The 15,149-nt window shown below is 49.4% G+C and overlaps 4 protein-coding genes across 8 annotated transcripts; 3 read left to right on the top strand and 1 right to left on the bottom strand.

Annotated features, from left to right (window-relative positions):
* Window positions 1–231: 231 nt before the first annotated feature.
* On the top strand, window positions 232–2,155 carry LOC6726441 (receptor-binding cancer antigen expressed on SiSo cells). Its single transcript, XM_039297922.2, has 3 exons — window positions 232–680; window positions 1,639–1,767; window positions 1,828–2,155. The coding sequence occupies exons 1-3, from the start codon at window positions 333–335 to the stop codon at window positions 2,008–2,010; spliced, it is 660 nt and encodes a 219-aa protein (XP_039153856.1). The 5' UTR covers window positions 232–332; the 3' UTR covers window positions 2,011–2,155.
* Window positions 2,156–2,303: 148 nt separating this feature from the next.
* On the top strand, window positions 2,304–5,267 carry LOC6726440. The gene has a single exon (XM_039297921.2). The coding sequence runs from the start codon at window positions 2,330–2,332 to the stop codon at window positions 3,380–3,382; it is 1,053 nt and encodes a 350-aa protein (XP_039153855.1). The 5' UTR covers window positions 2,304–2,329; the 3' UTR covers window positions 3,383–5,267.
* LOC6726438 (protein vav) lies at window positions 3,843–15,090 on the bottom strand. 5 transcript variants are annotated; one of them, XM_016174177.3, is made up of 11 exons: window positions 14,282–15,090; window positions 13,592–13,773; window positions 13,084–13,158; window positions 11,776–12,399; window positions 7,733–7,841; window positions 7,447–7,614; window positions 6,555–7,378; window positions 6,110–6,487; window positions 5,895–6,047; window positions 5,656–5,827; window positions 3,843–5,593 (listed from the first exon to the last, which is right to left on the bottom strand). In XM_016174177.3, the coding sequence occupies exons 1-11, from the start codon at window positions 14,534–14,536 to the stop codon at window positions 5,534–5,536; spliced, it is 3,000 nt and encodes a 999-aa protein (XP_016039996.1). In that variant the 5' UTR covers window positions 14,537–15,090; the 3' UTR covers window positions 3,843–5,533. The 5 variants fall into 5 exon arrangements, with proteins under 5 accessions (XP_016039996.1, XP_016039997.1, XP_016039998.1 ...); XM_016174178.3 differs by lacking the exon at window positions 7,733–7,841 and having other exon boundaries at window positions 11,778–12,399; XM_016174179.3 differs by lacking the exon at window positions 11,776–12,399.
* LOC6726437 lies at window positions 8,166–10,458 on the top strand. Its single transcript, XM_002107358.4, has 4 exons — window positions 8,166–8,409; window positions 8,498–8,591; window positions 9,044–9,787; window positions 9,850–10,458. The coding sequence occupies exons 1-4, from the start codon at window positions 8,370–8,372 to the stop codon at window positions 10,121–10,123; spliced, it is 1,152 nt and encodes a 383-aa protein (XP_002107394.1). The 5' UTR covers window positions 8,166–8,369; the 3' UTR covers window positions 10,124–10,458.
* Window positions 15,091–15,149: the final 59 nt, after the last annotated feature.

Genomic DNA, 15,149 nt, shown 5'->3' with positions numbered 1-15,149 from the left:
AAAAAACTGTTTGTTCTTAAAGCGGAAATTTGATAATGAAACATATATATATATATATATATATATATATATAAATGGGTTACATTAGTTTGCAAATAATAAAGTGATTTAATAATTTTCAGAAAATGAAAGAACGTAAATTCAAAAATCACAGTTAAACTGTTTAATACTTAACGGTAATGTCACAGTTTTTGGTATTTACATATGAAGAAGTCGGCAAATTTGGTACAACCATTTGGTATTTGCCGCTGTCCACGCGGCGGTCACACTAACGGGGCCAAGAAACTGAATTTTAGTAAATAACATAGAATAGGATAGTTAAACAGGCGACAATGCTGCAGCAAATCAAGATGCTGGTGCTGGGCATCATCACGCTGTGCCGGCGTGCCTTGTGCTGCTTCTCCAGGCGCCGCAAGCTCAGCCACAGCGGCTCCGCCTCCGGAGCCGCCGACCAACTGCAGGCGGTCAACGTGATCGTGGAGCGGGGCGACTTCTCCGCCACCGGCGCCTCCTCCGCTGGCCAGGCCGGCGGTGGCAGGGCGGCAAGTGCGCGCGAGCGGGACTGGAACTCCTGGGACGACAGTCCGCGCACCGTGGAGGAGCACATCGAGCAGTACCGCCAGCGGATGGCCCAGCCACCCACGCCGCCCAAGGAGGAACCCGAACCGGACTTCTTCAGTGTGAGTTGGCAACTAGGCAATGGGCGCGGATTACGCGGATTGCGCCGCTTGCCCGGCCCATAGTCATAGCCCAATTGTAGGTGGTGGGCTATGTTGGGGCAAAATGGGGACATCCCCACCTGTACACGTATCTAGGTGACTTCGGCGTGATTACCCTTTACCCTATCATCTGCACATGTTTGTATGTGGGCCATAATCACGCCATAAAGATTAACAGCCGTAGAAAACGACAGGTATAAAAATCTAGAAAGAAATTATTTTCGAAACTATTCCCAAACATTTCTTTCAAATTTCGCTCAATTTCTAATTGTATTTGATCTAAATATTTGAAAATATTGGTCTTAATGTGCTAACTCGACAATTAATAGTGGAATATTTAAGATATTTACTTAAAAAATATGAATAATTAGCTTATTACTTTGATAATTTGTAAATATTTGAATTGTTTTTGAAAAATTTTAACCAGAAATAATTTAAAAGTGTACTTCAAACCATTATTTGTTGTAGATAGTTGCAAATTTGACAAATGCAATGGCCAAATTTGTGCCCTATGATTTTAAAAGCTATAAAATATAAAAACCTTGCATAGTAAACTAAAAAGTGAGTGCTTACAACGTTGAATAATATTTGTTAATGAACAGCTGTTTGAGTTTGCTAATTGTTCATGTTGAGGTATCTGTTTTATGAACAAAAACTCCGAATTTCTACGCGAACTAAAGAACTTAGTTAATACCTACAAAAGTAAAAAACAAACAAGCAAATAACAAAAATTGTAAATATACCTACAATACGATCATCTATGATATTCTATATATATATATTCTATATATGACTATATATACTATCTTTAACAAATGATCCAGTAAAAAGAATCCAGTAAAATTCGAAACCCTTAAGTATTTAAGATATCTGTGGTTCATATTCTGAACGATTTGTCTAAAATGTAACCTTCTTTTAGGAGCTGACGCCCACCATCAAGCCGCAGATGAAGTTCTACCTGGAGGATCCATCCGCGAGTGCGGCGACCAGCCAACAAAGTGACTTTTCAAGACTGCAGGCCCAGGATTTGGTGCCCATTAGCATAAATGTGAGCCAGTGATAGCGCGAATGGAATGCCTGAAACGAACTAATGTGTCTTTCTCGGCAGGCCGATCTCGAGGACTGGGTGGATGATAATGCCGGCGGCTGGGAGGAGCTGGACACCTCCCAGACCAAGCAGATTCTGCGAGAGAAGCGCCGCGAGTTGCGCCATCAGCGACAGCCGCCCGTCCGCCCGGCCCCGCCCACCGTGGGCGCTCAGCGGCTGACCGCCGGACAGCGAGCGGCGTAGTTGTCGCTGCTCCAGCCCCTAGCCAACCTCACCAGCCTCACCCACTCTGACCATTCCACAACCGACCACCTGCATTCTGTTTCCCCTTTCTTTTGTTCGATTTAGTTGATTGGCCACACGAAATAAATCTTGCCTTTCACTCGCACTTCCCTCCTCGCCGATTAGTTGGGCCACACTTCCTGATGGCTCTGCGGTTTGGACGCGCTCCATTGGACCCGCTTCCATCTGCAGTGAAGTGGAGTGGCGTGGAGTCGAGTCGGGCCAAGTGTCGAGTCCATAAAAGCAACGGCAGGCGACGGAAGTCGCAGATTTCTATGCGATGCTGCTGCCGGAGCTGCTGCTACTCGGCTTGGCCGTCTCCCTGGCGGACAGCTACGACCGAAGCGTCAACTACTGGGAGGCCTTTGCGCCGGGCAAGCTGCTCCAGCGCCTGGACGCTCTCACCGTCACGGATGTGGACCAATCGAAGGTGGTCAAACTGCCGCAGCTGATGCAGCCCATCCTGCCAGCCAACAACCAAGCGCAGGCCAAGGTGGACGAGGACGTGGACCTGGATGTCGAGACAGATGCAGAGGCGGCGGCCGCTGACGATGTGGACAGCCTCAGTGCGGAGACCAGCCACGAGGGATACTCCGGCGAGGACAACTACGAGCGCAACTACGAGCAGTTCGTCAAGGAGTACTTCGATCGGGCTGCCGGCGACGATGACCACGACGACGGCGAAGGCCTGGAGGAGGAGGAGGAGGAGGAAACCCAGGCGGAGGCCACCAGTGTCAGGGATCAGCGCTGCCGGCAGGTCAAGCGGAAGGATGGCCAGCTGTGCGAGATCTGTCGCCAGTTGAAGAACAACGAGGTGTCCGAGACGTGCAGCTACTCGCACGACGACCAGCCGCAGCAGTACGCCTATGGCAGCGGCAGCCAGTACAAGCGTTACCGCGACGATCCCGCACAGAAGACGGAGCAGGAGCAGGAGCAGGCTGAGCCGGTGGCCCCCAGCAGCCTGTGCGTGCGCCGCCAGCAGAAGAACAGCGTCTGCTACGAGTGCAAGGACAGCAAGGGCCAGAAGATCGAACGCTGCTACGATGTGCAGGCCCGCAAGGCCAAGACCCGCAAGACGAAGGCCTCCTCCAGCCGTCATCCGTCCAGCTTCGCCCACAAACGTAAGCCGCGCTCCCAGCAGTCGCAGCAGTCGGAGCAGGAGCAGCGCATCTACAAGCGCACCATTAGCTACAGCTATGCCCAGGGCACGGATCAGCAGGGGCAGGGGCAGGAGCAGCCGACCGGCGGGACAACGGAGCTGCCAGTGCCCCGCCAGCGTCGCCGGCGGCTGGTGAAGATTACGCGTCGGCGCGGACCGGCTAAAGTGCAATAATAATCGTGTTTTCTTTCGCATGACTCAATGTATAACCCACTCATTAGCTTAGATTGATTACCACACGTTTTTTTTTTGTTACAATAAACCATTCTGTAAGAACACATTGCATACTTGCGGGCTAATCAGCTAGAAGAGATCATCAAGATTAGCTAGAAAAAGGTTTTATCCCAAAAATAAGAAGTTCTGAAGTTCCGAAATATGATGCACTCTTGTGGAATTTTATAAAATTCTAATATTAGCAAGGGTATTTCGAAATATTTGCTTGCTTTTGAGTTTGTTTTGTTTTTTTCATTATAAAATTTGATATGAAGTGTAATTGTTAAATGAAAATCCATGTTCTTCGCAATGGCAAAGTATGAACAATTGCAAGACACACATGAACAACAAGGATATATGCTAAATAAAACCATGATTCAATGTTAATAATTAATTAATAAGCAAGTGAGAACCGCTGAATTCATTTCGATTGAACAAAAATCGTTTATTGAGGGGGTTTCCATTTCCATTTCATTTATTTGTAAAACCACAAACATCTTTACATTGGCATTAAACTGGATGCGACAATTTGCAATTGAAACGAACAACATTTACTTAACAATAATTTTGGAGCTGCCGATGCGAAAGGGAGAGGGACAGCAGGCGAGCGGCGAAAGAGACGGCTATAGCAGCCGGTGATAAATGCGGCTATAGCTTTGACTTTGGGAATCGCTAACGTTAACTATTCGATTCGACACTCGAATTTCGACAATTGAAATCGCAGTGTCTTCAGTTTGAAACCTCAACTCAAACACACAACACAACTTGAACACTTAGCACATGAATAGATTTTGAAACCGACATTCTAGCCTAGCATTCTAGTATGCATTTTAAGTCTATTGTTGCTCCGGTGCTTGGTGCGCATAAAAAATGACATTGCATAATCCTAGTGCTGTGCGAAATAGTTAGAAATAGTTTAACTAGCAATTGCCACCGTTCTCAACTTGCACTCAAGCGGGGCTTCGTTTTTGATTAACACAATTAATGCGGCTAATATGACATTCAAAAGCTTAGGAATAAGCAATTAACAATACTAGTTCGAATCCAAAGTTTGATTTAGTGGCGATGGGACTGATCATCATGACTGATATTTGCAGAGTAAACATTCGTACTTTTTTGTTGTATTTTCAAGAACATCGTTGCGTTTGCTAACTACACATTTTCGCAAAGTGATTCGTTGGCTATATAAATAGGTACATTATAGTTAGTCGTAGTTATTAGGTATAGCTATAGTTATAGGTATAGATATCTATAAATTGGCTGGCCTAAAATGTTGATCATCGTGTAAATATGACGGCTATCGTTATTGCTAAAGCTTTTACTTCCTTATCGTCGTTACTTCTCATTGTTCGAACATTTTGTGGCTGCGTTGCTTTCGTTATGTTAACATTTGCGTTTCAACTAGGGTTAAATATCTACCAGTACAAGTACAATAATATGAATATAAATCTTAAAGCTTTGTTTCTATGGAAATACGCATTCCCTTCCATTTCATTTCATTCGCACAACCCTCACTCGACGTGGGACGTTTACAAGTACAAGTTAAGAACAAAAAAATAAAATAAAATAAAGTAGAACAAACACAAGAAACGCACATATACAACTTAAGTGGCTAAGGTTTCTTAGAAATGTAAGCATGTACACTCAGATTTATATATTTGCAATATATAGTTGTAAACAATTGAAACGCTAAAGGTAAACATTCCCAGACAAACATTGCTGCTTGCTGTGGATTTTGTAATTTTCCGGTGATTGGCACAAAAGTTTCAAGCAGACGACGCAATAAAAAAAAAAGTAAAGAAAAAGAAAATAAAATAAAATAAAAGGAAGGCAAACAAAATAGGCTTAATCACGAATAAAAACAAGTTGCATTTTAAGGTATACATTTAACTAGGCTACGATCTAGCTGCAATTGTTGTTGCTGTGGCTGGCGACGTTGGCCACGGCCTCCTCGCTGGCGGCTCCTCGAATGGCTCCACCTGCAGCTACAGCTTCTCCAGTTCCAGTTCCAGTTCCAGTTGCAGCTCCATTTCCTGCTCCTGGCAATTCAGCAATGGCTGCCGCTGTGGGCGTAATGGCCTTGGGTGCAAAGTAAACCTCGTAGTTGTAATATCAAAGCTCTTCGCTGGCCAATTTCTGCTCCTGCACATACTCCTTGGGAAAGTAGCCCACCTGCAACGCAACGCTTCAGTAACAACCTGTCTCAGTTGGATTGCACTGTGTGCTCAGCTCACCGTATCGCCGATTTTGCCGCGCCACCAGCCCTTGCTGTCCCCATCCTTGCCAATGACCAGCACCTGGCAGTCGGTGCGCAGCTGCAGCTGATTGCTGCCCGCCTTTGGTTCGTAGTCGTAGAGAGCGGTGGCGATCACCTCCTTGTAGGGCCACTGCAGTGACTGATTGAGCCTGCAAGCCGACAGGTTCGTGGTCAATCGAATAGCTCTTCCTAATGTGCTATTTACTATTTACTTACCCCGCAAAGTTCTCGCCCAGATCGTTGCGTTCGTAATAGGAGACCAGCTCGACAATGGTCTTGAAATGCCTTCGCGAGGATAAGCAGTACAGCATGGAGTCGCCAGAGTTCTCCTGGTTGATTTTCATGTGCTTGATCACATGATCATCGGTCCTGTTGGAAGGAAAAAATGATGAGTCCAATGCAGATCTGGCCAAACAGAGTTAACTACTCACTTTAAGCTAAGCGCATACATCGTCTCGTGGGCAGTGGATGGGCCCTGGGGACGAACTCGCAGCAGGTAGGTGCCAATGCGCCGGTTCTCCAGCCGGTGGGCCGCCGTCTCCCGATCCATGTTGCCCGCAAACCAATTGAACTCGGACAACTGACGGTCGCAGACGGGTGGCGGCACACTCACCGGATTCTGTTTGCACCGACCCGTCGACGAGATGCAGCCCTTGTGCACGCTGATCTGGCACACCTTGCACCGATAGCCCTGGTGGATGCGGCCCTTGAGGAACTTGGAGCAGTGGCGGCACGTGGTCGGCGCGTCAAACGTGTAGATCTCCATTTTGTGGTCTGTGCTTTGGCAGCCAGGCGGCTCCAGGCTTTCCCTGTGCATCGTTTTCGGAATCGGTTAAGTAGTGCATTTCGATCACGCTACACAATCATCACACTTACATGGCCTCGGTGAGCGCCTTGCGCCACTTGTCCCGCTCGTGCTCCGATTTCAGGTACAGAGTGAAGGCTGTCTTGCCCGACTTGCGGGCCAGGAGGAGCTGGTACTTGAAGCGCGAGTCGCGGCCAAGAGTGCGTCGCGAATGGCTCTGCTCCACGCGATAGTCGGCCAGGTTGTGGGAGTCGCGGTAGGTGTACTGCATGTCGCCCGTCTTGACATGCAGCGCCTTCACCATGATGAGGATCTTGTCGAAGACGAAGGCGTAGCGCAGCTTGGTCTTCTGGTCCTCGTGCGCCTTAATGTGCAGCTCGCCGTCGAGGAGCAGGCGGCCGTACTGCAGCAGATCGCTGCCGTTGCCATTCAGATTGAGATCGAAAATGCTGTCCTTCACCTTCTGTATGATGACCAGGTGGTCGGAGTCGCGTTTCACCTCGTTGATATACTGCGACACGTCTATCATCGCCTCCTTGGCCCGCTCCAACGAGCGGTAGTCGTCGTGCAGCGGCGATGTCTCCTTCACCAGCTTGTCCAGCAGCAGATGGTACTTGAGAATGCGCTGCATCGGCACTGAGAGTATGTCGCGCAGCTGCAGCTTGCCCACATTGTAGTCCCGTTCGCACTTCTGCACCAGCTGGTCGATGATCTGGTTCTTCTTGCACACATCCGCCAGATAGTCGATGGCGCCCAGCAGGAGGGAGCAGAACTCGCCGTAGATGAGGAAGGGTTCGCGGAAGTCGAGAAACACCTGGGCCATCTTCACTTTGGCGTTGGGCGTCAGCGATTCCCTCAGTTTGTCCAGGAACTTTGTGTGGATGTCGGCCAGCTCCTGAAGCGGAATATGGATTCATCGACTTTAAAGCTGGACAGAAAAAATCACAGACAGCTGTAACTCACTCTGATGCGCGGGAATATGAGACGCAGCTCGTCCTGGTTGAGATGCCGCTCCAGCGGACCCATGAACTTGGTCTTCAGCGCAGTGAGCACGTCCAGGTAATTGGACTCCGTGTCGATCAGCTCGCGGATGACGTAGTCGCGCTGCTCGAAGCTCGTCGACGAGGCGGTCTAGAGGGGAAGGAAGAACGTGGAGAGCCGGGAGTTAGTGCGGTCAGGATTCCGACCCAAGTGACGGGGCCACCGAAGTGTCTCATGCATGGACAGGCGGTTCGGTACGTAATTCTACCTGGCTTCTACTCGTCCTGTGCAGGGCGCACAGGTCTTGGTACACCTCCTCCTCTTTTGTGTTGGTGTGGTCGTAACCGGTTCCATTGCATGCAATATTGTCGGTGGTACTAAACGAAAACGAAACAAAGGCCAGAAATCATAAAATAAATAATGCAAAATCATAATGGACATTCGAGCAGAGGTAAAACAATAAATGGGTAGGAAAACGATATTCAAAAGTTGTTTTTAAGTTATTTCCTGCCATATTTTGATCGACGAACTATAACTATAGATTATAGAGTATTAATGAAGGAACTGAAAACACTATTTTGGCAAGTTTAAAGTTTCTATTGATTGCGCCACATATTGAAACTCGATAGACCGATAGGCAGTCAACTCTGTAATCGATTCCCCCACTGTTAGCCAACAGAGCGCTGTTACGCCCAACAGGCCCACCCCAACAGCAGCCCTGGCTTACCAGTGCCAGTGCAGCCAGGGCTGCATCGCCATCTAGAACATCTGTGGCAGAACAAATAAAAAAAAGAAAAATAGTCGCTGTGTATTTTCGGAATTTCATCTGCCAACTTCCCCCCTCCGAATTCAGCGACTTGGCCTGCCCGCACCGCCTGGCCACCTGCGACTCCAGTGCTCGCAACATGGACCACCACACGTACGCCAAGAGCGGATCCAAGAAGTGTAAGCAACAACTACAGCACGTGCTCGCAGCTCCAACTGCAACAATTTTTGCATTCTTGCACTTTTGCACTTTTGTGGACTTTTGCAGGGTCCGCGGAGGAGAAGCGCGACCTGGTGGTGCAGCGGATCGCGGCGGACGAGCTCTTCTCCCGCTACTCGCCGAAGCACGCGGAGCCATGGAAGTGAGTTGGTTTCTTGGTTATCAAATCCACGAGGAGATCGCGGCCAACTCCGGACATTTTGGCCATCGAAGACTGTTTGTATTGCTTTCAATTGAATGCCAAAAGAAGGTGCCACAATGTCCAGATCAGATATTAGGTTAAAAGCTTGGTTATAAGCATAAAGTCGGTTTCATTGAGATTACCACCAACTTCCTTTTGATTGAAATTATAACTATTTTCGAAACACAATCCGTTTATATAGTCAAGCTAAGAAGCTCAAAGAACTCCTTCCTAAATTGTTTTAGCATTAATTAGGCACTCTTGAAATTCCCAACTAGTTTCACCAATTTAAACTTTAAAACTAAGAAAAAATAACAATTGGCACTTCCTCAAAATTTAAATTTAGCAAATTAAAAGCTTGAATTCCCTTATTCGAATGCTATGAAAACTAACCCAATTCCAATGACGAACAGAAAATTCAAGGAAATGGCCAAGATCGGCGATTTCAGCGAGATTGCGCTACGCAAGCAGTGGTTCTCCATGGTGCAGCGGTACCGCATCCACAAGGCCAACACACTGGGCGCCCCACTCAACAAGCAGAGCATCGAGGAGCTGAACAAGGAATGGGAGTTCTTCGGCCTCATCCACGCCTACATGAACCAGAAGACCGCCGACCTGCACTCGTACGCGCTCAAGGAGCCGAATGTGGAGCAGCCGAACCACAACCTGGCCATCGCCAGTGTCTACTCCTGCGACGAGGCGCAGCTCTCGCCGCTCATGCTGGGCGTGCTCAATGACCACAACTTTGGCGAACGCTCGCCGCCCAACGGATGCGAGGCCGATGACATGGACGAGTCCAACACGTCGCCCTGCCACGGGAACAGTGGCCCCAGCAACAAGGACCACGTCCACAGCAACAACGATGAGCTGGACAGGCTGCTGGCCGAGGCGACGGCGCGCAAGGATGCGGCAGTTGGCGACGGCGAGGATGTGTGCATGCTAAGCAACACCAGCTGCCAGGAAATGGAGTGCGGCCCGGTGATGATTGGCGGCGAGGTGTCGCTATCCAACAGCAGGTACAACGACTTCGAGGAGGCGACAGTGCCCACGGCAACGGTTGTGAAGAGCGAGAAGCCGGAGGAGCCCAGCCCGCAGGCGCGTAAATTGTTAAGGAAACACCATCGCAAGGGGCTCAGCGAAAAGGAGAAGTATTACAGGTATGTGCTACTCGGTGAATCCCGTGTGCTGCTAGAGATTAATCGAAAAATCCCCTTTGCAGGCACCGCCGTCGCTACGAGCAGCGAATGGAGAAGCGTCTGATGGGACTGTGCACCGTGGTGGGACACCTGCTGAAGCAGTTTGCGCCCGACATGGATGTCCAGCCGCTGTTGGCCCTGGGCAGCGATGTGACGCTCAGCTCGCCGGCGCCAAGCAGCAGTGACGAGGAGGAGCCGGAGGAGGAGCAAGAGCTCCAGCAGGAGCAGCAGCAGCAGATGCAGCTGGAGCAGCAGAAACTGGGAGTCGAGGCCGATGCCATGACACTCAGAGTCTGAGCGAACGCATCGCGAGTGCTTCTCTGGTCGCCTGCTTGTTTCAGGGTTCAAGTGCAAGTTCCTAGCTGTGTTGCTTCACAATCAACAAACAATATCGTGTGGGCTCCCAAACGCCATCTCAAATGACTCCCAATGCGCTGCGTCGTCACTGCGCGGACAACCGTCCCCGTCCACAGTGATTTCCCGCTAAAGAATAGGGCGCGAACAGCGCCGCATAGATAGACACGTACGTTCGTTCAGTGATAACGAAAGCATAATACGTTGATCGAAAGAACGAATGTAAAAGCATTAGATAAACCAGAAAGCAAACCAAATACAATACGTATGGCAATGTATGTAAAAATCGCAATGTGGAAACTCAATGGGCTCAATGGGCGTCTTAGTCACTAGTCATTTAACTTAACTAACGCGCAACTAGCAGCCTGCGCTATGAAAATGATGTACGAACGTAAACAGAAATCAAGGCGGCATAATCAACATAAAGGGAATCGGGATATAATTATTGGTAAAACCAGAACAACTGCCACCGGACGGACGAGATAGTGGAGCATGTTGTTTAATGGGATCTGGCTTTCAATCGGCCGTGCTCCGTATTCCGTGTTCCGTGTATCGACCTTATCGCACCGCATCCCCGGCTGACAAGCAGAAGCTCTCGGTTATGGATTGGTGTGGTTTCCAACCCCCCATCCCCACCATCGCCATCCACGCGCTCCGATGACTGTACCGCACCACTTTCGCGCAGCGCAGAAACTCGGTGGTTGTGTAAATAACGAAAGGCGGTGCTGGGCGGCCGGCACTTCCACATCCGGTGGCTATGTTTGGCCCGGCCTTCGATCGGTGTCAAGTTGGGTTCGATAACCCAGCGCCACCGCTGCTCCGTTGCATTCCCGTTATGGATCTGGTGGCGGCCTTGTAGGAACCGCCAGGCGGAATCAGAATGGGAATGCCGCAGCCGCAGCAGAGCGCTCGCAGCGATATAGTATCTGTAGGCTTGGGGATGCGGGCTACGTCGGTGGTGGTGCGCGTCCGGGTTAGTGGTTCGTTGTGGTTAGTGGTTGATGGTTAGTGGGATGAGAGTGCGGGCAGTGTGGTGGATGAAGCTCAAGCGCAAGCAAGACAAGCAGTGCAGGGCATGGGTTGCATAGGCCTACAGGGAGGACACGAAGGGATTGTGGGGCACGGCATTCGAAGGAAGAGCGAGGATCGGGCGCGGAAGGAAGAAGAGGTTGAGGGATAGAAGAGGCCAGGAGGCTGGGCTAAGAGGCTGTTACACATGACGATACACGGGGGTGGTTTGAGTTCTAGCACCAAATCCGAGGAGCAGAAGGTAATCTCTGTTCACGTTACGTTTCCTTTCCACAAGCAAAGAAGATTACATCGTAGCTTTGATTGAAAGGAGCCAATTAAATTGAGCCCATACACTCGTAAGTGGCTTAAAGATTACTTTCCGTTCCTAGGACTCAAACACCATCTCCAGCCAGACAAGGAAACAGCTGCGTGGAAACGGATAATTTCGATGCAAAGCATTTGGCTTTGCATGGAAACTCCGTTGCTACAGCGCGTCTCGTTGGGATTGGGCCACGCTCGGGATGCGTTTGGTAGTGGCGTCCCACCCCGCTGGACACAAAGACATTTAATATGTTGGACAGCACACCTCGGGTTTGGCCTTCGCCTGGAAGGTGACGTAGCACAGGTCCTCGTAGACCTTCTCGTCGTCCTCGCTGTAGATGTAGGCATACTCGTGCTCGGTGGACGCCATCGAGGAGCGGTAGTTGTAGACGGCGGCGGCCGCTCGCTGCAGCCGCTGGCTCTCGCTGACCAGGAGCGACGACGATGAGGAGGAGGTGGACACCAGACGGCCCATCGGTGGCCCCGGTGCAGCGGACACAGGAACGCTTGGCGCTGCGGCGGCCAACGGCGATTCCGATTGGCGGGCATACGATTCCGGCGTGGGTGTGACCGCATTGGAGGCGCCATCCGTCGTCGAGCTAACCACATCCAGGGCGAGATCGAAGGACAGCTCGCGCACATGGCTGCCCTGGCAGTCGGACAGCAGGGGCGTCTCCACGCCCGCATCCTCCGCATCGTTGTCGATGGTCGAGTCGCACATGTTGGAGAGCGAGTCCTCGATGTAGTCGTCGATGTCCTCGGTGCCGTTCTCGATCGTAATGTCGCTATTCTCGTCCAGCGATCCGCTCTGCGACGTTCGGTCGTAGTATTCCGCCGACGAGGAGGCGGAGGCGTCTATGCTGCTCGTCTTCCGCATGTTCAGATCGCTGGGGGCATGCCCCATATGCCAGCACACACGCACACACACGCACACCAAGCAACAAACGCACACATTCACATAGAGGGTTAGTGTGTTAGACAGAGATAGGAGACAGAGAGAAAGAGAGAGAGAGAGACAGTGTGTTAGATAGAGTTGGACACGGAGATAGCTTGGACCGACTTCATCGCCCTGTACAGAGAACTCTCGCGATGGCGACCATCCGATATCGAGGGCTAGATATCAGGAGTAGTAGTAGCTTCAAAAGTTCAGCGATTTGTACGGTTTTTGTTGCATTAAAAGCGCACTTTAAGGTAGCATTTCCTAAATGCACCACCCAGTTTTGGGCAGCTTTTGATGTGTATTTCCAATACTTTCTTAATTTCGGCTGGAACTTTCTTTAGTTCTATGACGTTCATGGAACTTTACAGGGAGCAAAGAAGCAAGAGAATATTTCGGAAATGCGATAAGCAGGCTGTCATGGGCTTATAGACCTGGGACCGGTCAGCATGTGAGCGCATAATGAGATCGGATTCGGGTGGCAGGGTCAGGGGCAGGGGCAGGGTCAAGGGTTTGCAATGGTGGAGCAGGAAATGCAGGCACATCGCCCGCTCATGGAGAGCAGATCAAGCGGTGGAATACGCAACATGGCTAAGGGAACAGTGGATCCCGCCCAGCAAGCCCGTCAACTCACGTGGAATGCAGGTCCTTGTAGATGGCCTCGTCCGAATGGGAACGCTCCGTGGGCGAAAGCTGTAGATTGAAGCCACTGAAATGGTAAGCAATTGATTAGTTGGTTGGGGTTACTATTGATTGGATTCCATCTATTTCTACAAATTGAAATACGTAATTGCCTAAAAATATAGTTCAAAAAGCTATTTTAAGCATTTGTAACACAATATATTAATAATACTTATACATCTTTATAGAAATTCCGATTCATCACATTGAAATGAACATGTATATATTTGCAAACTGTATGGAATTCCGTGCAGATATTTCCAAAATGTATATGTACACATATCACTTGATTTATGCATTTTTGGAATTTTTTTTAAATGAAACTAGACACAATGAGTTTCCCTTTGAACCACCAGTTGCTCGGACTGGCATCTATCCCATCCGATTCTGAATGGCATGAACAGAAGACCCACTTGTTTGCTAGCCGGAATGGTTAACTGGGTATCAAAGTGGGCACTCACATAAGATCCGGATGCAGTTGCTGCACCTTGCGGCACTGCGACAACTTGGACAGCGTGATGAGGACGCGGTGGAAGTTGGTCAGGTCGTACAGCATCGTCGGCTCGAAGAGATCGGCGTCCCGGATCCCGAAGTTGTTGTGGCACACGTCCAGGAACAACTTGATGTTCTTGCTGCACAGGAACTGCAATGGATCAATTAAATTCAATTCAATTTAATTGCGTGTGTTTCTATTGTATTTGGCATTATATTATATTGCAGGTCACTCAGAAAACAGACGTACTTAAAAATAATATAATAAATCATATTGGCCAATAATATTTCACTCTAATTTGGCACACTGAAAAAAATATGGGATTTCTGAGAATTTATTTCGGCACATTTTAAACACATATTGGATTGAATTCGTTAAATTATTTCAGTAATTTTTCTCTGGAAACACATTTAATAAATTACATATATATGTTTATTATTTATTTATTCACACTTCGTGCATAAATTTGGCTTATTCTATTTCATTTTAAATTTAGCTGGTATGACCAATCTTTGATTTAATGATTTAATTTATTTGTACAGATATACTGCCCCCATTTCTCTCAGTGCAGCTTGTTTACAAGGTTTAGAGTGTGCCACCATTCACAATTTGCCAATTTGCCACCAAAGGCAGCACTTGCTCCTCGCATTTCGCTCACCTGTGCCATTTGCGGCTTGCGATTGAACTCGCGCGGATCCATGCTGCTGGGGTCCAGGTGGATGACCAGGTTGCAAAGCAGCACGCCGTCGCGCAGCGTCATCGCCAGGATGCGGATCTCGGCGTCCGGCTGGGCGGCCTTGTGGTCGGGCGGAATGACCTTGCATCTGGTCAGCCAGGCGACGCACTCGCGCCACAGATCCCCGTTCACGCCGGCCACGCCCCCAAAACTGTTGCTGCTACTGCTGCTGGCCATCTCGCAGTGGATGGGGTGGGTATTTCTATCTGGATAGGGATTTGGTTTTGGTTTGGGACTCGGAGGAGGGGCTGCGGATGGGGCGCTGGCGGTGAAGGTGTGAGGTGGGGCGCGGGCCCAACGGGCAAGCGTTGGAGGGGGGGCAGGGTGGGTGGGTGCTACTCTCGTCGCGTTAATGGACACAATTGAGACTCATCAGTTGGCCGTTGCGATTGGATTGGTGAACCGAGCACAGATACACAGAGCAAAAACGGAAGGCGATGGAAGAGCACAACACTAGCCAACACCACACACAACAAAAACAACGATTTCGGGACGATTCGAGCGTAGGGGGGTGTATCGCGTTCGCGAAGGGCTCACCCTGTGCACCGTATACGCGCGAACAGTGCTTGCGGCTGCCGAGTTGCTCAGAAAGTGCTCGCCACTGTGGTTTTAAAACTAATTTACTTTATTGCAAAATATTGCGTTTATCGAAGAGGAAGAGCACACTCGACTTCGATAACAGTCTGGGCGGCTGTGTAACCGCTTGCGGCTCCTCAAAAAATACCAACTGCCTGTGCGGTATTTGCGACATGTTAACAGCATTGCTGCATTGTGACGAAAATTAATTGTG

The sequence above is a fragment of the Drosophila simulans genome, chromosome X (assembly GCF_016746395.2).
Source record: "Drosophila simulans strain w501 chromosome X, Prin_Dsim_3.1, whole genome shotgun sequence".
In the NCBI taxonomy this organism is placed as follows: domain Eukaryota; kingdom Metazoa; phylum Arthropoda; class Insecta; order Diptera; family Drosophilidae; genus Drosophila; species Drosophila simulans.
Note: the sequence above shows the minus strand (reverse complement) of the source record. Positions and strands in the feature narration are given on the sequence as shown.